The sequence below is a fragment of the Siniperca chuatsi genome, linkage group LG7 (assembly GCF_020085105.1).
Source record: "Siniperca chuatsi isolate FFG_IHB_CAS linkage group LG7, ASM2008510v1, whole genome shotgun sequence".
Taxonomy (NCBI): domain Eukaryota; kingdom Metazoa; phylum Chordata; class Actinopteri; order Centrarchiformes; family Sinipercidae; genus Siniperca; species Siniperca chuatsi.
In genome coordinates, this window is record NC_058048.1 from 8,083,601 (window position 1) to 8,106,440 (window position 22,840).

Below are 22,840 nucleotides of genomic sequence, written 5' to 3' on the forward strand. Positions count from 1 at the left end.
TTCAATGGATGGGCTCATTTTTTCAAGTGTGTCTTCAAACAATATCTTTGTGGGCAAAATCCACAGTCCTGTGTCTGTGCATTTAGGCATCTCTTTCACTGGACTTTCGCTAAAAAAGGGATCTCTTCAGACAGGAATAACTACAGTGACCAATAACTCTTTTCGATGTACACATGGGCATGTTTCCATAGTTTTAACGCAGACCTGGAAAACCTGACCTGAACCTATCCCATTGGAAAATTTCTGTTCAGTATTTTGTCATTTTGGTGATTTCACGTCTGAAAGGTGGCACGTGTGTACATGTTGATGTGTCTTATAGCTAGCAGTTTTGTTGTTTTAAATTAATTTGAGTTATTTTTGGTTTTTAGCTGTGCTAGCTGCATGGTTTCCAATACTTTGGTTTATTACCAAATACCTGCAAATGTAATGACATTCACATCAACTTCAGCTGTACTTTGTGTTTAACTTATTAGCGAATGTTAGCATGCTAAGAAGCTAAACATTACCAGCATACCTGCTTAACATCATTATGCTAAAATCACCGTGTTAGCATACTAATTAGTTAGCATTATGTTAGTTAGCATTATGTTAGTTAGCATGCTGACGATAACATAGCACAAAGCACCCCTGTGCCCAAGTACAGCCTCACAATGCCGTTAGTGTGGCTGTAGAATCTTAGTTTTGTTAAACTCCTGTGGGTTTGAAAATATATTTTGCCATTTCTACCACCTTGCTATACCACACATACAGAAACCTCTATTTTCACACAACGATATAACATAATAATAGTATGAGCATCACTGATTCTCAAAGTGTGTAATTTTGTGTGTAACTGTGTTTCAAAAACCATATGAACAATCCAAATGGATATTCTGCCAACAGTCTTTTATTATCATTCAGATTACCTGTGACTTGCTCAGCAAACCACAGTTTCCAACTTCACACCAAACACTCCTTTCCATTAAAAAATTAGAACTCTTTAATGCATTCTTAAAAACACTTTGTATAAATCATTAAACACAGTCGGTATATATCTGTACAGCAGGCACACAATGTGTATATATTACACTTCATAAAAAAATACATCTACAAATCCCACACTTGAAAATCCCACTTCAAGTTTTCATCAGTAGTTGGTTGATAACCCACAGATAATAACCCCAAACTTAAAAATCAAATACATCAAATATCACCTCAGAAAATAAATCTTATTCTTAAAATACATTAGTACCCTCTAGGAACCTCACATTTGAGGACACTTCTTCAAGGAAGACCTTGCATATTACAAGCCCACCCACTCACTCACAACACACACACAGATGTCACAACACACACACACACTCAAACACAGCTTTTTTTCCACATCTGTCTCTTGGTTTAATGACCCCACAGGTGTCCGTAAAGTGTATCCCACCAATCTGTAAGCTCAGTTCCTTTCTGGGTACACATTTACATACAGACAAGCCTGTATAGACACTTTCACAACATGCAAACATGCAATTGTACTGGGACATTAAAGCCTGTTAGGTCCCTCTCCAGTACATGCTCTAACCCAAACCTATCCTTGATGGGAAATGTAACCCGAGGACTGATAAAATATCCTCACATTGGAGGATTCAGCTAATTTTTTCTTACTTTATGAGGACATTTGTTAGAGCGACAGAAGTACAAGAACACACATATTCCTGCATGTACTGTCACGGCACAAACACAGATTTTTATACAAGGCCGCGTGTTTGGGGATTGCAGACAAGAGTCTGCTCTTCAGTGAAGTTCATCTGCAATCCACACTGTGACCCCCCACCACCACAGATAAGGTTGACTGGAGGATAGGTGGGTGGGGAAGAGAAGTTGAAAGCCTGAGACGTCCCATGAGCACAGACAGAGAGAAGTTTTAGACCCATCATCTGGCTCAGTGCTATGTTGCCAGCTGCTCTCCATTTAAAAGCAACGCTTTGGCCTTGGAGTCCAGCACTGCATGCAACTCCACCCCTGAATCCCGCTCTTCTTCCTCCCCATCCTCCACCATTGCCTCCTCCACTCCTCTCCCTCGGAGCCCCCTCCTGGCTTGGTGACCTCCCTGTCTTCTGCGCAGGCAGAGAAGGCCCCTGAGGTCCAGGTGGGCCAGTGTGACCTCCAGTGTGGAGTAGAGAGACCAGAAAAGAGCAAAGCAGCCCAGCAACAGCAAGAACTGGATGGTAGGACAAAGGAGAGAGATAGAGGAGGTAAATGACAGCAGCACTAAATCACTGATGGATGTGTGGATGAGGTGGAAGACAAGAGGCAAGAATCGCTACAAAGAGGGAAAAAGGAGAGAAGTGAAAGTAAAATTGATGACCAAGTCAGACTATGACCTTAGTATTTGTATTCCTTCCTGGTTTAGTTGATGGGATAATTTGGGGATTTTCCTTTTTTAACGATTTATATAAATGCCTTTTTTTATGCATGCAGTTAGAAGGATGAAATTGTCTTGGATCTATTACTTGATGTCTATGGGAACAATTAGTATCTTTGCTAAAATATTACACATTAATACTTCTTCAAAGAAGCATGGTTTTTGTAAATTTTACAATTAACCCTGCAACCTCACTTTTAACACAGTACACACAATGTCAGATTTCAGATTCATTTTTGAATTGCCTAGAAATGGAACTATACCTTTAATGTTGATTTTCTAAAGGGGTGAGCAGTCTGGTTACCAATATATTGAGTTTGCTGTGAAGAAAACAGCCAATCCAAACTATTTAATTCATGGTATTAGAAAGGTTAAAGAGGGACAGAATGACAGTAAATGTGTATGCCGTTGGTTTTGGGTCGTGTACAGTTTACCTTGAGGCTGTTGGAGGTGAAGGGGCTGACGATCTCTGGAGGGATATCCAGGCCTGGAGGGCAGGGCAGAGAGAAGCTGCTGTCCAGATAATTACCACTCATAGCCTCCTCCACCAGCCTGTCAATCAATGCGCAGCCAATCAAAATGCAGAACATCCTCCTAGCTTTCATGTCAATCAAAGCACTGAGCCAAACATTATCACTGGATTCAGCTTACAAGTATGTGAATAAATTAAGTACGAGAAACTAAGATGAATGCTAATTGTTATAGACACTGCTGTATCGTGGAAAAAAATAACTGCAACAAATAATTCAAACGGGAATAAAAATCCTGAAAAAAATCCATGAAAAGGCCTGCAAGGATTCACCTCTGTCTGTCCTTGACCTCGCTGTAGGTCATAGAGGAACCATACAGGGTCAACGCCCACTGCTTCAACACTCCCACAGTGGCACACTGGTCAGGCGACGGCTCTTTTACAGGAGCAGAGAGAGAGGGGTTAATGCCATACCACCATACAAGAGACAGAAACGAGTGTTTCCCACTCCTGAAAAGACATTCATTCCATCCATCCCATTGCTGACACTTCACATTATTTGTCGCTTGTCTCAGTGTGTGAGCAGTGTCTTACTGTGGTCAGATATCTTCAGGGTGTACTGGCCTTCAGCTCTCTCTCCCCAGCAGCGCACAGTGGAGAAAGTCCAGTCCTGGTAGCCTGCAGGGTCTCTGTGTGCAAACCACAAAGAGACTACTTAATTAGACTGCAGTCAAAAGTATTATTTTCATCAGAATCAGAAATACTTTTTTGATCCCCGAGGGGAAAGTCTTTTGCTACAGCAGCTCACTATCACGTCAGTTCACACAGGAATAGAAGTATTAGGCAAAAAAATATAATACACGATAATACAGGTCAGGTTAAGTATAATGCACAGGAGTATTAACGCAGGATAGTGCACAATTATTATTATTGTTATGTCAAGTATTGCAGAGATGTAATGATCAATGTCCAGTTTAATGACTTAGGGTCATACAGACTAACACTTAGAAGGAGGAGTTAAAGAGTTTGATGGCCACAGGCAGGAATGACTTCCTGTGGCGCTCTGTGGTGCATTTTGGGGGGATGAGTCTTCCGCTGAAGGTACTCCTTTGTTTGACCAGCACGTCATGGAGTGGGTGGGAGACACTGTTCAAGATGGCATGTAGTTTAGCCAGCATCCTCCTCTCTGACACCACCGCCAGAGAGTCCAGCTCCTCCCCCACAATGTCACTGGCCTTACGGATCAGTTTGTTGAGCCTGTTAGTGTCCGTTACCCTCAACCTGCTGCGCCAGCATGCAACAGCATACAGGATAGCACTGGCCACCAGACTCATAAAACATCCTCAGCATTGTCCGGCAGATGTTGAAGGACCTCAGCCTCCTCAGAAAATAGAGGCGGCTCTGGCCCTTCCTGTAAACATCTTGAATGTTCTTGGCCCAGTCCAGTTTATTGTCCATGTGTACTCCCAGGTACTTGCAATCCTCTACAATATCCACACTGACCCCCTGGATGGAAACCGGGGTCACTGGTGCCTTGGCCCTTCGTAGATCCACAACCAGCTGACCATAGTTTAACATCTGAAGTACTGATATATATGATTATTGCTGATTTCCTTTTGTAGCTATAAGAATACCTAATTTATCTCTATTAAATTAAGACACTGATTTCACCTAGCCTTTTAACACATTTTAATCATGTTTTACTGTTCCCAAAACACTACCAATGCATGGGTTTGTGTGTGTGTGTGTACCTGTCGATGGCACGGCGTGCCCCAATGATTGATGTCATACCGCTAGGGCAGACCAACACAATCTCCACGTTGCCACGGCAAGGGTGCGTTATCGTCAAGGTAATGGCCACGTGCTCCAGTGTCTCCATTCCAGACTGTCTCAGGTCAGCAGCAGAAACTGAAGGAGAGGAGAGAGCAGTCTTAGTCTGTGTGTGTGTGTGTGTGTGTGTGTGTGTGTGTGTGTGTGTGAGTGTTTGACCATTTCCTGGACTGATAAGGGTAGTCATGAGTCTGTTAATGGGAATATTTGACCCTCCATTATAACAAATGAAAATGTAAACATAATCAAGAATATGTGAAAATATAATTATTCAATAACTGAATAATTTAACAGGGTTTCTGCAGGGTTCACCAAGTTAAATTTAAGACTTTTAAAGATCTTATTAATACCACATGGAATGAAATTTAATATCTCTCTACCAATCATACTAGCCGAAGTATGAAAGTACAATGGAAAACCAGAAGCAACGAAATAGCCTAGAATTATTTATTATTATATCACTTTTCAGTACTTCCCTAAAAACGAATGAGTGGTGTGCATCTTTGCGCACGGTGGGTATACTTGGATTAAGACGTGCCTACCTATCCGTTCAGGCTTATTAGGCTTATTATCCGTAGGCTTATTATGGTGAAGACACTGATGCCAAGTTAAAGTTGATTTTAAAGTTTAGTCCTTAATTGTCAGTGTACAGTTGGTGCACTTGGTAGCCCACTGCATCCGCGTGTAAGAATACAGTATGTGGGTGCGCAAAACATGCCTTGCATAGTTAGGCCTGTGATTTTAAAGAATGTACCGTGATGTAACCCCATAAAGCGGTTTTAGACCACATTTTAAAATCATTATTACATATTTTAAAAATTTCATAAAAACCTGTAAATGTTTAACATTAGCACTGCACACCCCCTGCGTTTACAGTATAAATGTTTATTTTTTGTCATATACACAGATTCTGTTTATAGACGTATAACAGACATCTATTAAATGTCTTTTCAATGCCAAATTGCTCAGTGGGTAACCAGTAGTTTATTAGAAGAAGCAGTTGCACTGCACTTCACCTCAATGTAGTAAATCGTGGCCTCGATATATATATTTTTTTTCTCTATGGCTACTCCGGGGCTCCGTATAATTGTACGAGCAACGTATTGCAGACTGATGCTGTAATAAGATAAAACCGCATTGATCACGGAATAACAATTGTAAGATTATACCCATAAGCTTAAACATTTTAAAAAACTTTTTACACTTGAAATATGGTAATATAAGATGATATGGTAATATAAGAACTTAATTTGTTACACTCGTTATTTGTTGTTACACCCCTTCCGAAGTAATACTAATGCGATAGTATTACATTATCGACCACTTTACTAACAAATTTTAAATACCATTTACTGTACATTTAAAGTGATTAAATTGTATTTTAGTTGCATATTGGGAAAAATGGCGATTAAAACATTCTGTGTAAATTCAATCAGACTCTGGACCTTTCTTTTCCACTTTCTCTCCTTGAAACTGTTATCAGTCAGTCAGTCTTCCTGACCACCTCCTGCCCTCCCTCTGCAAGTGTCTGGTAATTTCCTGGTATTTCCTGGGCTCTGACTACTAATGAGCCGTGGTGCTCTCTGGCCATGTAGGGCTGCACACATCCTCGGGGCAGGGAGGGACGCAAAGAGACGAGGGAGCCAAGAGTGTAAACAGAGGTGTGGAAGGAAAGACAGTCAGGGGACAGATGTAGAAAAAGAGGGAGGGGAGAGACGGTGAGGAGATGGAGACAAGTGGAGGAGAGGCACTGAGAGGGCGAGCACAGTGGATGTGAAATTAGTAAAGTGGAAGACAAGTGAGGAGGGGCAAAGGGAAGCAGAAAAGGAAAGAAGGGAGGGATTGACAAAATATAACTGTGGGGATCGAGGAAATAAAGAACAGAAATAGAGGTAGAGAAGTGAAAAGAAAAGGATTTGGTGGAGATGCATTTGTGCCAACTTAATTCACAGGGAAGCTATAAACACATGATGTGTCCCTCTGTTCAACACTTTTGGGGTCGAGTATCCAAAGTTTTTGTCTGCGTTGACAGGCAAAGGCATACCACACAAACCGACTTTACTATTACTCAATGATGACTCTCAGTTAGAATTTAATGAAAGTTGGTGCTGGTGGGTCTCACAGCCACCAAAAAAATTTTTGTCCAAATACCTTGCAAACTTTGCACCAAAAAATGGCCGACATATTTTCATGACATTGCGTTACTTGAGCTGTCCACTGCTCGAATAAATAAGGCAAAATCCTCCACTTTGGATATGTGGTCACATGTAGCAGTGCAAATAAAGAAATTTGGTCCATGAACAGAGGAACACTTTATATTACACATTACTCAATTTATTATGGTCAAGCAGTTCATGGGAGGGGTGGGTGGTTAAAAGGGGATGCTGCCATGGGGAGGGAGGACTCGAGCGTGGGGTTGACTGGGTATGCAAAACATTTGAATTTGTGCCTGTCATTTTGTTCTGCATTTGAAAATAAAGATTTGTAAAAAAAAAAAAATAATGATAATAATTTTCTTTTTATATTTCTTAAAAAAATAAATAAATAAATGATTGGCTGAGGTGCTCAAATAAATTCTAAATGTGATCATAAACTCTGAGCCTGCTTTGTTGACAAGAAAGGAGAGATTTAGTGCTCATTGTAGCTGTACATTTTGACTTCTCTAATGTGTTTTTCCCCCCTTTTTCTGAACAAATTCCAGCTGAATGTTGAGCACGTCACACAAACACACATGCATGTTTGCCTAAAACAATTTAAACCACTCCCCCCTGAAATGGATTGACAGTACCATGGGGATGTGACTGGTCATAGTAGGTCAAAGCCAGCCAAACCACAACAACAAACACTGCAGCGTAGTGTGACAGGCAGACCTGAACTCTGTCAGTGACAGAAAGCCTGTCATGACCAAGACTGATTGAACAGAGGATTAAATGACAAAATGTGTACTATAGTAGTTTGATTTGATTCAATTTCTTTTAGAAATTAAGCCCAGACACACTTGGTGAGTCTGTTGTGTAACTGTTAGCAACTCTTTGGTTTGTCCTGAAGAAACTCCTGTTGCACGAGACCACGCACACACGCACCCCCCCACACACACACACACACACACACACACACACACTTGTCTCTGGCTGTGCTCCTGACTGCGACAAGGCCATAAAAGAGGGTAGATATAGATGAGGGAGGAGAGGAAAAGAGATGAGGGGGAAGGAAAAGTTTCTGCTAGAATGAGGTCACCATGAGCATATGTGAAAAAGTGCGTGTGAGGGGAAAAGAGAGACAGATCACATACACAGACAGTCGAGTATGAGAGAATTGGAGGGGGTGGGAAGTGAAAAAGGAACAAGAACAGAAAAGAGTTGTAAAATGAAAAAACAGATTGGGAAAAAGGGAAAAAAAGGGGGGAAAAAAAGGAAAAAAAAAATAGAAATGGAGGCTATCCGGAAAAATCTCACCCAGTATTTCAATGTGAACGCAGGAACTCACAAACAAGAGAACATTACCTAATATGGAAAGGCAGACTGACTGAGGAGCAGGCAGGGAGGGAGGGAGCCAGCTACGTAGTGCAGTGTGTAAACTCAACAAGCAACTGTCCAATACAGAGCTGAAAGAGTGAGAGAGGAGCAGACAGCAGACAGAGTTACCATTCCAGGTGCGGACCAGCTCGTCGAGATAGGTCGGGATGGACGCTTCCTCCTTTATTACTGAGCTCTGATAGGACACAAGGAACGGCACTGACTCCCATACCTGAGAGAGAGAAAACTTTATAAAATCGTGTTTGTACTTAAATGGTTCATTAAAAAAAAACTTAATAGATTAATTAAACATGAAAATAGCTAGCCCTTGCTGCCCTACATGTGTGTATGTATGCATGTACCTTGGCAGCATTGACGAGTCTCCATGCGTTGAGCAGACCGAAGCCGTGTTGATGGCTGTGATGGAAACCGGCTCCATTCACCCTCCAGTCTGCAGTGTTGTCACACTGTTAAAACAAATATAGAGATAACACACACAGCCAAGTTTTCCATTTTGGAATACAATGAACATTACAGACAGATGATATCAGTAGTGCTGACACCTTTTAATTAATTAATTGATTAGCTGATTGACAGAAAATAAACCGACAATAAGTTTGACAATTCATTAATAATTTACTAATTTAATTAAGCAAAAGTGCCAAGTTCTCAGCTTCTCCAATGTAAGGATTGGCTGCTTTTTTTTTTTTTTTTTTTTTTTTTTTTTAATTGTAAATTTAAATCTTTCAGATTTGGACTGTTTGCTGGCCAAAAAAAGCATGTGAACACATCACCTTGGGCATTTTTCTTACACTATTTTCTTACATTTTATGGACAATTCATCAATTAATCAGAAAAAATCATCAACATTTTTATCCATGATGAAAATAATTGTTAGTTGACAATGACATCAGATTCATAGGCACTGATTCAATTGTGAGCACCCACAGGGAAATCGTACTGAGGGATGGTGACCATGTTGGAAGAAAAGCCTGTTGTCCAATAAAGATAAATAGAAGATTGGAAACAATGTCAAAGCAGAGTCTTAACTGTGAGCTAAACTGTGCCCATTTCTGCATTTAACTTCATTGGTGTCCTGACTGCCCCCTGTAGGCTTTGAGCACTCTGAGGTTTCATACATTGATACAAATCATGTCATTTTGCATCACCTTGTGAACTGCTGCCGTCTGACCTAATTGGCTCTAACAAGCACACAATCACTTTTGAACCGATGCCATTGTAACCAGTATAACATGCCTTGTCCATTAGACCCTAAGAATTTTAAAATACAAGGTAGAGCTCCCCTAGTGCACTACATCCAGGAATGCCACTGAGAACCCCCGCCTCCACAAGTGGCTGAGGTAGGCTATATAAGATTTTTTCTGTTTGTCATGTTACACCAGTCTTGTTTGGACAAGATCTAGACGGCCTCTCCAGAATACAATATCAACATATGACCAAAATAATAAATTTCAGATGCAGTTTTCAACCAACAGTAACACTTGCACCATCACGAGTGACAACTCTCTGGTATGCCAAATTGTTCATTCTGATAAAAATGAAATTTCATCAGACCTACCTTGGTGGCAGTGAAGGTGATGATGTGCTGGACGTCCCTCCAGCTGAGACAGGGACGGACCTGCAGCATGAGGGCCACCATTCCTGCCGCCAGGGGGGCCGCGGCAGACGTGCCGGTGTGACCATCCGTACAGCCAGTCCCTTTCTGCATGGACCAGTCTGATGTCACCTGCAGAGACAGACAGATGAGTTAAGTGGAGGAATACGACCATGGAGAACCACACACAAGCAGTGTCACGGGGGTAATAGCTCTGGCAGGAGGCCAAACACAAACTGGCACTCACATATATAAGTATACATTAACAGACAAGTGAAGCCAAACCTTTTAGGGGGTATATCCAGTACAAACTCTTGAGCATGAAGGTTCTGTAACTAAATTTGCAGCAAAGAACACTATACTCAAGCGGCAGCGTCATGGAGCCATCCAGATAAAACGGCATATTTACTGCTGGTGGCCAGAGTTCAACACTGTTTGTGTACAGTTAATGTAATACATGAGGACTGTGTGACAAGGGTTTAAAGCCCTAGGGGAGGTTCAGCTTTTAAAGAGATGAAAGGAAGTAAAGAGAACCAACCAATTAAAATGAAGAATAGGAAAGTAAAAATGTATATACACACAGAATGGAAATGTAGAGGAGTCTGAAATAACAACAGATAGTGGTTGACCAAAACGGAGGTAGGAGAGGAAGGATTTATAGAGAAGATTAACTTCAGCTCAACTAAAAAAAAAAAGACCAATATGATATGGTTTTACAGCTTTGTCTCTCATCACTATGTGTGTGAGATCTAGTGGATAGTCAAATCCACCCATATGCAAGACGAACAATTGCAAACATCTCATATGTTTTCCATGTACACCACCCGCTAGTACACACATTAGTGACAGCCTGTCTGACAGAAGGACCACAGCGATGTGGGCTGAGGAATTCCCAGCCCTCTGTGTTTACATGCAGACGACATGTGGGCCTTTTCCAACAGCTGTTCAAGCCATGTAGAAGGTTTTGAGCTACTATGCAGTGTTGTGCATCTACAGGGTTTCCCAGCAGGGCTAGTCATGTTCAGCCAGAGCAGCTGTCTATGTGGTGAGAGTATACAAGCTTCATCAGGAGACAAGTTCTGTACCTCAATTTACTACACATTTGTGTCCATTAGTAAATGTCACCTTATATTCAATAAGAAACACTGAATCTCTTTGCGTAAATGGCTGAATCTAGAATCCTGTGTCATATTTTGGTTAGCCACAGCTATTTCTTAGGGCTTACATAATCAAGAATCATTGATGAATCAGTCTCTAGAATAACCTTATATAATCTCATCAATCAGCAGAAACGTTTGACAGGAACATTTGAAAAATAAGATGCACAAGATGCCATCAAATTTCCAAAACTCTCGTTGAATTTTCTATAACTAATCATGGAATTTTTGTGACTTTTCCAGGCTTTACAGACTCAGAACACTGTGATAAATTGCATTTGTGAAGGCAGCTGTTCTTGGTGCACTCTAAATGGGTTCTTCAGAATAATATACTAAGTGTGTGGTAAGCACTTGGCCTGTGAGTACACTGTGGTTGGTGGTGGATCAGTCTTCTCCAGAGACCGCCAATCCTGGCTAAGTTCTTCTCCCCCAGGCGATGACATCCCTGGTCCAAAATGTGTTGCCATGGTGACACCCGCAAACAGCGGCAAATAGAGGTCAGTGGCTTCAATGGGCCCTTACTCCTGTCATCATCCGTCATCGTTTCAGATGAAAATAGTCTCTGCTCCTCCTGATGTGCAGCCGCTCTTTCACGAGCTTTCAAACGTGACAATCACTAAATTTAAAGTTTTTAGACCATTTGAGGTTCCATTCAGTGACATTTAGATATATTGTTCTACATGTCACATTGTGGAATATGGTATCTGCACGCTTCAAGAGAAGGTCCAACCAAAAAGAGAATTTACATGTTTTTTCTGTTATGTTGTACAACTCAGTTTTCAATCAATCTGAGCAAGTCTCTCGTTAAGCTGAACAGACAGTGTCTTCCATGGTACCAGATCTTGCATAAATGCTTCCCTTATACAGATCACTTAGAAAATCACTTTCTTGACAGACTTTCTTGGTTCCCTAATTCACTGTGCTTGGACCAACTGCAGAATACGATTACATCATCTATTCATGTCTTTTTCGAGCTCGTCATTGACTTCCTGCTTTCCTGTTGTTCCTTATGCCACTATTCATCCATTCTGTAGCGTAGTCATCTTGTATGTGTGTGTGTGTGTGTGTGTGTGTGTGTGTGTGTTCTGGTAAGACCTACAATGCTCCTCAGCGGACTCCCCCCGCTGCTGAAAGTAACAGCCAGCATGGACGCACACTCTTCAGCGTAGAAGGGCATCTTGCCTTTCTCATCGACCGCTCCTGCAACAACACACACACCACACACACCACATTTGTTATTTATGGCACTATGCGCACATATCCACAGCCAAAACACAGGTGAATTTACAGAGGCACACACTCACACACCTGAGAGACAATGTGTCTTACCGACTGTGATGGTGTAGATGGAGTTGGCGTATCCATCATAGTTGCAGTTGTCATTGTATTGACCTCCATTGCCACTGGCAACCACAAAGATGCTGCCGAAGCCTTGTCTGCCTGCAATCACCCCGTGCTGCAGCGCCGCCTGTGGAGGAAAAAATAAATCATGCTGTCTTATACTTTATACAATCAAGAAACCAAAACAAAATCAACCAAGTGAAAGCACTGTTTTTCTACATGCCTACTCCTCTGTAATTGATTTGTTGCAGTGTACTGCCCCCTGCAGGACAAAAACAGGGCTCCACACAAACTTCACAAAAGTCTTTCTCTTACCTTGCCCAGGGGATGGGGTCCATCCACAGTGTGCCCGTCATCATCTGGACCCCAACTAGAGAAGACAAGAGTCTAAATAAGAATCCAAGCAAGACTTTCACAATATGATATACTGGCATAGTAAAACATTACACTAAATTACATAGGAAATGCAGATATTAAATTGCAAGTAAACAAACACAGGTTGTCAAAGGCTTGTGGAAGCAAGAGACAAAAAGAGACAAATCTGCGATATTTCACTGTATATAAAAGCCACATTCCTAATGTAAAACCCTAATAGGACGAGAAAGACACATGTTTGTTACCTGCAGCTGTAGATGTCGTTGACCTGGTAGTGCTTGTTGAAGGCTATGGCCTCCAAGCTGTCTGTCAGTGGGCCGTCCAGCACTCTAATACCTAAAGAGAAAACAACAAGCGAGAGATGTTTCACCACAAACATTTACCCAAAGTTTTAGCTTCTGTCTCAAGGGTCCTTAACACTGGGACATCCAAGTTTTAAATACCAGTTCCAAATTAAATTCTCTTCTCTGTACCTGCCACCTTGCTGCCGTAGGCCACCCCTACGGCACAGAAGCTGTTGTTGGGAACAGCTGCAATCTCTCCGGCACATCGCGTCCCGTGGTGGTTGTCGCTGCGGATGTCTGGGTGAGGCATGGGGTCTGGGTCATTGGAGTTCAGGTCATAACTGCCCTCTGGACTCTGAGAGGGAAAAATTAGTAAAAAATGTCAAAAATATTGTTGGATTCTATTCAGACTAGGAGCAGTAGTGACACAATCAGAAAGAAAACTTCGACTACTATGTGAAACTCTTAACAACACAGTCACTGTGCTTAGTACTAAATTTGAATAGAATTAGTTTTAAGCAATATCACCTTTTCTGCCTTTTCTACTTTTTACATTTTCTTCCTGGTTGCTGCTGCCATAAACTGTAAGCTGTGTATACAGTGCGAAACGCTGCCTCCTCTTTACTGTGACTTTCTCTTTAGTTTAGAAGTTTTCTCTGCTCTAGAAAGTGCACTGCTCTGCTTAAAGGAAAAATGCAGGCGCAGCATTTTTTCTAGAGTAGATGCTTTATGTATGGCTTGCAGGTAAAAAGACACTAGCAGATTGACAAATAGTAGTGAGCACAGTCCCGCTAGCAAACATCCCAACGATTTCTTTCTTTTATTGTTTTCAAATATTTATAGTCCATTGATGATAAAATGGAACCACTGTTAGTTTTGACTTACATAGTTGGGATGGATGTCCTGGTGGGTGTGTTCCACCCCATCATCTACCACCACCACCGTGACTCCTCGGCCAGTGATGTTGCGCTCCCACACTCCTGTTACGTTGATGTCCATACCCTTATTGAGTTCATTGTGCTGCAAGAACAAGCAGAGTAAGGAAAGGTTGGGGTAATATAAAGGGGAGGAGGAGAAAAGGTACAGGATTAAAAAGGCAAGACAAGGAAGTAAAAAGAGAGCATAGTGTGAAGCAAAAGTGTAAAACTGCACTTTGGTTGCATACCAGTATCTATAGTCCTCAACTGCTTTTTGACTGTATGAAAGTCTCCATCTGTAGTTAACCAAACCTCTCCAGCCAATTAAAGGCAGCAGAATAGAACTGTGTTCTATCTAGCACTTTCACCAACTGACTATGCTCCAATAGACTTGCTGCATCAATGCATTGACCAAATAATTGGTTGGATGAACCAGAATTTTCTTCTATTAAATAAAGACAAAACTGAGATCATTGTCTCTGGTGCTAAACAAGAAAGGCTAAAAGTGAAGGCTCATATTAACTCCATTTTTTTCAGAAGTCAGAAATCTTAGCGTTCTTAATGATTCCAATCTCAATTTTAACAGCCATATCAAGTCAATAACAAAGTCAGCCTATGTCACTTAAAAAATATAGCAAGACTTCATGCCTTCATCTCAGGTAGGTTAGACTGCTGTAATGGTCTTCTTCTCAGGTAGCTTCAACTCATTCAGAATGCCGCTGCTAGAGTTCTCACAAAGACTAAGAAAGCTGAACACATTACACCAATTCTCAGGTCTTTAGACTGGCTACCAGTCAGTTATATAACTGACTTTTATTGCTGGTTGCCTATAAATCCCTTCATGGCTTAGGGCCTAAATACATTTCTGACCTACTTCTTCCATATGAACTCCCCAGGCCTCTTAGGTCATATGGAACAGGTCAGCTAACCGTTCAAAGAGACAGAACAAAACATGGTGAAGCTGCATTTACTATGCTGTCCACTGTTGGAACAAACTGCCAGAAGATCTCAGATTTGCACCAAATGTAACTACTTTTAAAAACAGGTTAAAGACCTTTATGTTCATTACTGCCTTATAACTGAAACTGCACTCTGTGTTAGATTTGAACCTTGAGTTGCCTCTGTGTATGAAATGTGCTATATAAATAAACTTGCCTTGCCTATCTGCAGCTTCAAAAGTGCCACAATCACCCACAGTATTTACCTTGACTAAATCATCCACAACCAGTTCCAGGCTCCTGCTAAATAACCACACTCATATCTTCACTTCCGCAAACATCATCAACTAACAAAATAACATTTCCCACTTTATTTGTTGTGAATCATTGCATGTAGGAAATGTGACAACCTATTCTAATCCTGTAAACAGGATTATTTAACAGGACTATTATGGGGAATTTAGTCATTTCTTGCAGTCATGTAAGCGCCATTTTTGCAGCAGTGGCATGATTGTCACATGTAAATGTAACCAAATCTAACTGAATGCAGCCTTATTAATTACTTGAGTAAAACTCTACAACATCATGTGTGGAAAACATGGTTATCAGACTACAAGTATATCCGCAAATATAAACTCAATTTAAAAAAGCACACCATCTAGCTTTGTGTCATATATTTATGCTTTGCTGCCTGCACCTCAGTCTCATTTTTGACAACAATATTATTTCTCAAGAGAAGCTGTCTGCCCTCTTCTCTGCATTTGGTAGGTTGTTCTTACCATGCACCTGTGTATTTAGCCCAACTGTATAAAAGGCATAAGTAATGTGACTGGCTGAAAATATAATGAGTAATAACCGCAACTCTCACTTATGTATTCCACTTCACCTAGTCCGTTATGCATACAGTATGCTGTGTATAAATAAATGAAAATAGCCAGTGCGGCTGGATATACTCTTATTGTCCTTGCACACATGACCTAGTACATTGCATCTCGATTAAACAGAGTCTTCATTGGCAAATATCAAGAGTTTTTTATTTGGTACCACTTTCACTGAGCATCGCTCATCCCACTTGACGGTAAATCTTTGACAGTAACATTTAATGCTTTGGCTAGATAAATGCCCCATTCGCACAGGATTAACATGGGGGGGGTGGGGAATTAAATATTCACTCTGCTCCTCTATAATTTAAATAATCTTTCCAGACGGCATTTTATTCAACGGGAAATTACAGGATATGGTCTGTAACAGAATGGGACATTTGGCAGGACAAAGACAAAAGATAAAGTCAAAAGCCTCTCCAGGGGGGCGAGGGAGAGTTGAAGCCAGGGGAGGCGTGGAGGGAGAGTGATGGGGCAAAGATACTGTGTGAGATGAGTCAAAAATTGTACCCCTTCTTGGAGTCATAACTCCATAACACATAGACATGACACATTATGATTTCACTCAGTGTGACTTATACTTCCAGAGTATATCATTATCTCTGATGTCCATTAAATTCCAGGAGGACCAGCAAGTTCACTGAAAAACAGTAGGTAACTGCGGCTGTAATTATTACTGTGGTGGGGGTAAAAAAAATAACCCACATTTGCTCACCGGATGGGATTTAAATCACTGACCAGCAAAGGCAATGCTGAAATCACCCCACCTCCCCTAGAGAAATAAATCCAATCTGAATGGGGCTAAAGTCTTGGTCTGTGCCTGTTCTTAAATGTTGCTCCTGCCAGCCACAGTGTACTCTCACTGATAATAAGAAAAGAAAATGAAAGCGCATAATGGCTCTGTGTAAAACAGGCTCCTGACTGGCTGTCTGTGAGTGAGCAAGACAGTAACAAAGATACATAATAGTCTAGATTCTCACCAGGTGCCACTGTTTAGGGTAGCAGGGATCGTTGAAGGCCAATGATCTCTTAGAGCGGCTAAGCACTCTCTCCTGGGAGTGCCACAGGACATGAGGGTGGGCTGCCAGGACATCACCAGGCTGGACACTCTTGCTCCAAACACCAGCCACAGATCCAGTTCCAGGCTTGACAGAACACATCAGGTAGTGGCCTTCCAGCTCTCCAATCTGGCCCTGGTTCTGCAGCCCAGCCTGCTCTGCTACCTGGGATGGAGAAAATAGTGATGATAAGTACAAATTAAACTGGGACAATACTTCTAAAAATACTTTCCCTGACCTAGGCAACTTTATAACAGTTTAGATGAAACTTCAATGATCCTAGCGGAGAAATGGGCTTGTTGCAGAAAATAGGATACAAATGGAGAGCATTAAACATAAAGCAAAAAACTAAAACATATATTGAATTTTAAAAATCCAAATGACAGTGTTAGGCATACTTAGAGAAAGAAAACTGAATTAAAAGAAAACAGAGTCTCACAATCAGAACCAAGTAAATAAACATTGTAGCCCTCCTGAATTCTGTTTTATTTTGAAAATGTCAGCACAGAGAAATTAGTCCCTGAGCTTTGGGAAAATTCAAGGAGTGACACCCTATATAACGATTCAAATGTATCAGCAGAAAGTGTTCATTAAGTACTGTACCCTATCAGCTATCACATCCAGGTGCACAGAGCTCTGTTCACCATCTTCTTCCTCATGATGTGGGCCAGCGTGGAGCCGGACAGCCCAGGACTGACCCAGGCCGCAGGAGAGTGACCTCCAAGGCGAGGTAGGAGTGGAGGAAAAAAAGGGAATCGATGGAGCAACGGAGGGCAGGAGGGTCAGAAGCAAGAGGGTGGAGGAGGACAGAAAAAGGAGGAGCAGGAATGTGGGAAAATAGGGCTTTGCCATGGCAACAGAGGGTGACACACAGGGTCAACCAGGCCAGCCTTCCTCATCTGAACAGCAACCTGGACGTGAGACAAAAGACAGAAAAGAAGGCCTTGTTAGTATTGAGGATAATCTGAGAATGAGTGGCTGGTTGCTTATCATCTGTGTGCTGCATTCAGAGGCCACTTATTAAATTCACAGTATCACACTAACTGGACGACAGTTCAGAGAGCTGTGGCTACAGCACATTTGACTAACACTGTGTGGTTACATCAAAGTTCCTGCACATACTACTGTGAAGAGGCTTTTACAGATGAATGCTATTCTATTAGCACTGTTAGGCTAGAAAATTAAATAATAGAACACAAGCAAATACCTCTGAGTACAAATGTAACATCAAAACATCACTTAATTTCCCTACCATAGCCTTGTTTTAACATGAAAAGGTGGAGAATGAAAAATGAAAAAATGAAAAAAAAGTCTACCTAGAAAGAAAAGCGCAGCTGGATTAACTTGTTAGGGGTGTGTGTGTGTACTGTCACTCCCAAGAACAGTACACACAGCAAATTATACATGGCGGATTCATTATTTGTCCAGACACTCTGAAACACTACCTGGCCCCCAGGTTTTCTGTCTGTCAATTAATGAGGGCAGTTTAATTAAACCCAGCTTTATTTTTGGATATGCACCATGTGAGCCTGAGGGTCTGGGGCCCCAAGGCAGTTGCCCGCTTTGGCCGGTTGTTTTTACCAGTAACATTGTATTACTAAAATGACAATCATTTTTTTCTTAAATATGGATGTATGACATACAGTGAATGAGGATTTCTATGCTAAAAGTAGTTAAGTAGTGGATATAATTTGTTGACCAGAGGGCCCGAGACACCCACCTTGTTTAATTGTCCTTGAGCAAAACACCGAACCCCTGCCAGCTGCTCTGTAACTGTTAGTCAAATATCTGTCCACATTATAAAGGATATATAATACGTCCATATCAAAAATGTTAGATAGAAATGTTATCAACAGATCCCGCTTCAAACATTAACATTAACAACAATAGCTAAGATTTTAATGACATTCAGCTGCTTAAATTCAGCGTCCTTTTATGTGACATATAGCGAAACCACCTGAAATGTGTTAGAATTTGCTGCCTTTGCTATAATCAAACCTGTTAGCTCTCGGGTCATCTAATGTTAGCTAGCTCTCAATTTTGCTGAGTGCTTGGTTTTTATTTAGCCAGTAGGTCAGCTAGCTATTTGGGCAGCTAGCTCAGGTTAGTAATGTAATGAATGCGACTGTGCCACTAACGTAACTAACTAACGTTACAGCTATGATAAAATAAATAAACCAGTATTAACTGAAAACAACAGAATAAAGGCAGAACAACTTAGAGTGGGACTCGAGTTTCAACCGAAGCATTGCTGTCATAGTAAGTTAGCTAGTGTCCTGACGCTAACTATTGAGATCGCTGTTCTTTAGTGAATTAAGACAGTATGAATCAGTAGCCATGATAATTTATTGCTATTATACAGTTATATCTTACCTTTCCACTGAACTTGTTTTTTCTCATCTATTACTTGTGAAATGTGTGAGTAACGTTGAGCTTGTCATCTCATTTCCGTAACACACAAGTCACAACCTAAACGTACTACGTCATGCAGCTGTCGCGCAACCATCGTGCGTGCCATCTGATTGGTCCAGATCCATAGTGGACTAGAGGTACTGCACCCAGTCACATAATACATCTGTGGTCTGAACTGCTGTAGGGCAATTCGCTTCTTTGCACTATTACTACTATCATTACTACTACTTTGTGTGTATTTGTGTGTGTTTAACCTTTTGATCATAAAAGGTATAGACAGAATTAGTTATTAACAGCACAGGGACTCAAGGGTAGAGAAACAGCAAGCACAAATAGTGGCAACGGCAGCTAGGAATTGGCACTTCCGGTGGGAGCCTGAGCTGACCTGCCACGGTTGCATATATATATATCAGGTCAGCGGCAGCTGCCACAAACAAAAGATGCTTCATGTTACAGTAGTTAAGTAATGCTGTATTGTATGATCAAGCAACAGACAATACCTTCATATGATGTAGCTTATGTGAAAGGCTAAATTGCATTAATACAGTTGTTTATGTTTACTGTTTTAGTATTTCCTGCTGCAAACTGTTTTGTAGTGTTTCTCAGGGACTCCACAATTTATTATTTTTTATTTTTGGATTAAAAAAATACTTATAATTACCAGGTTTATATTCAGCTCCATTGTTATTCCTTTACATGCATGCAATGCATATAAAATAATAAATCTGCCACAATTTCGTCACTGGTGCACTATCTGTGAGGATATTTAGCTATATCCAGGAGTTTTTGAAACACTTGAGAAACTTTTTAGTCGTATTATTCAATAGCTCAGCAGATGCATATCAGCAAACATCAGCAAATGGGTGCTGTTTGACATGCATAGTAAAACAAAACCAGTACCAATAGAATGTTACAGTCTTTTACAGTAAAATAAAGTTTATAAAACTAAAAGTGAATACAACGTGACAGTGAAACCAACATTAAAAGAAGAGTCACAATTAAAACCATTAAGTGATAACATTTTTTAAAGTCTACAGTGGGAGTCATGTATATTATGGATTATAATTTTTAAAAAAACAAGGTTAAAGTCTTTCTCTGTTGAGTTTAAACCAGTGATTAAAAGGTCTCTACAAGAAACATATTTTGGCAGAATATCAACTATCAAGCCTGATGAAAAATAAAATATATAAACTCAGATTAACTGGAAACCAAAGCAGAGACTTCACAACATGTGTGTGCTCTTGTGCTTGCTCTAGTTGAAACTGTAGCAGCAGCATGATTATGTACCACTTGTAACTAGTAACCTTGGAGGACACCTACTTGAAAATGCTGCTAAAAAATTAAACGTTTAACTAGTTAGCCAGAGAGGCACTAAATTGCAAATTTGGATAGTTGCTTCACTTTCAGTACAATTTACTTCATTTGATCAGAATAATTCAATTCAATTGAATTTTATTTATATCGTACTCTATAATATTATTTACAGAGACCCAACAAATCCCACCATGAGCAAGCATTTGGCGACAGTGGCAAGAAACAACTTCCTTTAAGAGGCAGAAACCTTGGACAGAACCAGACTCAATGGCAGAAATAGTAATGCCATCTGTATATAATGTCCATAGTACCACTTGTAAAATATTTTCACAATATTGGTATCCTGCATTTATGCTCATACTTTATATCCTGCACTTGCTTATTGCACTTCTGGTTAGACCGAAACTGCATTTCGTTGCCTTGTACTTGTACATGTGTAATGACAATAAAGTTGAATCTAATCTAAAAAGTACCTGCTGAAAACGACAGAGAGAGGAGAGAAACGAGAAAGCACAGAACTACAGGAGAGAGGGGATGTCGAGTTAGTAACATGCAGTAATGGTATAAAAATGCATACAGATGGAGAGGGAGAGTGTTCAAGTCGGGTAATAAGGTATTATGAGATCTTCAAGATACGATGGTGCCTGACCATTAAGAGCTTTGTAGGTGAGGAGAAGGATTTTAAATTCTATTCTGGATTTTACAGGGAGCCAGTGCAGAGAAGCTAATATGGGAGAAAGAAGGCAGTCCTTGAAGTGTGTTTCATGTGGGAGTTAAAGGATAAATCCTGATCTTACGGTGCTGCTGGAGGCCAGGGCAATGCCATCTAGAGTAACTATATCTTTAGATAATGTGTCTCGGAGGTTTTTGGGGCTAAGTATAATAACTTCAGTTTTGTCTGAGTTTAACATCAGAAAATTGCAGGTCATCCAGGTCTTTATGTCCTTAAGGCATGCTTGAAGTTTAGCTAACTGATTAGTTTCAACTGGCTTTATCGATAGATATAATTGGGTATCATCCGCATAACAATGAAAGTTTATGGAGTGTTTCCTAATAATATTGCCTAGAGGAAGCATATATAAGGTGAATAGAATCGGTCCAAGCACAGAACCTTGTGGAACTCGGTGACTAACTTTGGCGTGCACGGAGGACTCACCGTTAACATGTACAAACTGAGATCGATCTAATAGATAGGATTCAAACCAGCTTAGTGCGGTTCCTTTAATGCCAATTACATGTTCCAGTCTCTGTTATAGGATGAGATGGTCAATGGTGTCGAATGAAGCACTAAGATCTAACAAGACAAGTACAGAGACAAGTCCATGGTCTGATGCTATGATGCACTCTAAATCCTGACTGAAAATCCTCAAATAAACTATTGTTATTTAGAAAGTCACACAACTGATTGATGACTACTTTCTCAAGGATCTTAGAGAGAACGGGAAGGTTAGATATAGGTTTATAGTTGGCTAAAACCCCTGGATAAAGAGTGGGCATTGTAAGAAGCGGTTTAATTACAACTACTTTAAAGGATTGTGGTGCATAGCCTGTTAATGAAGACAGATTGATCATATCCAGTAGCAAAGTGCTAACTAAGGGTAAAACGTTTTTTAGGCAGTCTAGTTGGAATGGGGTCTAAGAGACAGGTTGATGGCTTAGATGAATCAATCATCAAAGTTAGTTGAAGAAGGTCGATAGGACCGAAGCAGTCAAAATATAGATCAGGTTTTACAGTTGTTTCTAAGGTTCCTGTGTTTGAAGGCAAGTCGGCACCAGTTGAAGGCAGGGTGTGATGATTTTTTTCTCTAATAGTTCAAATTTTATTATTAAAGAAACTCATGAAGTAGTTACTACTGTGGGCTATAGGAATCCATTGTTCAATAGAGCTGTGATTCTCTGTTAGCCTGGCTACAGTGCTGAAAAGAAACCTGGGGTTGTTTTCATTTTCCTCCATTAATGATGAGTAGTAAGCTGTTCTGGCATTACAGAGGGGCTTCCAGTAGGTTTTAAGACTATCTTGCCAGACTAAATGAGATTCTTCCTGGTTGTTGGAACGCTATTTCCTTTGAAGTTTTAGCGATTTTTGCTTTAATTTGTAGGTTTGGGGGTTATACCATGGAGCTAACCTTCTTTGTTTTATTATCTTCTTTTTTAGAGGGGCGATAGAATCGAGTGTCGTTCACAGTGAACCTGCAGCACTATCAGCAAGATGGTCAATTTGGGAAGTGCTGCAATTTGCATAAGAATCCTCTGTTATATTGAGACATAACATTGAATTAAATGCAGATGGAATCGCGTCCAGTAATAGCAGTTCAAAAGTTATTAAATAATGGTCTCAT

At 40.6% G+C, this 22,840-nt stretch overlaps 1 protein-coding gene across 5 annotated transcripts; it reads right to left on the reverse strand.

Annotated features, from left to right (window-relative positions):
* Positions 1 to 868: 868 nt before the first annotated feature.
* pcsk7 (proprotein convertase subtilisin/kexin type 7) lies at positions 869 to 19,313 on the reverse strand. 5 transcript variants are annotated; one of them, XM_044201351.1, is made up of 19 exons: positions 19,149 to 19,313; positions 18,496 to 18,548; positions 17,379 to 17,686; positions 16,698 to 16,940; positions 13,867 to 14,001; positions 13,171 to 13,336; positions 12,943 to 13,033; positions 12,638 to 12,692; positions 12,311 to 12,449; positions 12,081 to 12,181; positions 9,789 to 9,956; positions 8,572 to 8,676; positions 8,339 to 8,441; positions 4,616 to 4,772; positions 3,459 to 3,553; positions 3,198 to 3,300; positions 2,830 to 2,947; positions 2,659 to 2,715; positions 869 to 2,191 (listed from the first exon to the last, which is right to left on the reverse strand). In XM_044201351.1, the coding sequence occupies exons 3-19, from the start codon at positions 17,625 to 17,627 to the stop codon at positions 1,919 to 1,921; spliced, it is 2,358 nt and encodes a 785-aa protein (XP_044057286.1). In that variant the 5' UTR covers positions 17,628 to 17,686; positions 18,496 to 18,548; positions 19,149 to 19,313; the 3' UTR covers positions 869 to 1,918. The 5 variants fall into 5 exon arrangements, with proteins under 5 accessions (XP_044057286.1, XP_044057287.1, XP_044057285.1 ...); XM_044201352.1 differs by having other exon boundaries at positions 18,496 to 18,563; XM_044201350.1 differs by lacking the exon at positions 18,496 to 18,548.
* Positions 19,314 to 22,840: the final 3,527 nt, after the last annotated feature.

Excerpts from the sequence above, each read along its gene's own strand:
- pcsk7 (XM_044201350.1), bottom strand. The coding sequence starts at position 17,627 with ATGGCAAAGCCCTATTTTCCCACATTCCTGCTCCTCCTTTTTCTGTCC. Across the intron at positions 12,693-12,942 it reads AACGACATCTACAGCTGCAG|TTGGGGTCCAGATGATGACG; the intron begins GTAACAAACATG and ends TGTCTTCTCTAG. Across the intron at positions 3,301-3,458 it reads CCTGAAGATATCTGACCACA|AGCCGTCGCCTGACCAGTGT; the intron begins GTAAGACACTGC and ends CTCCTGTAAAAG.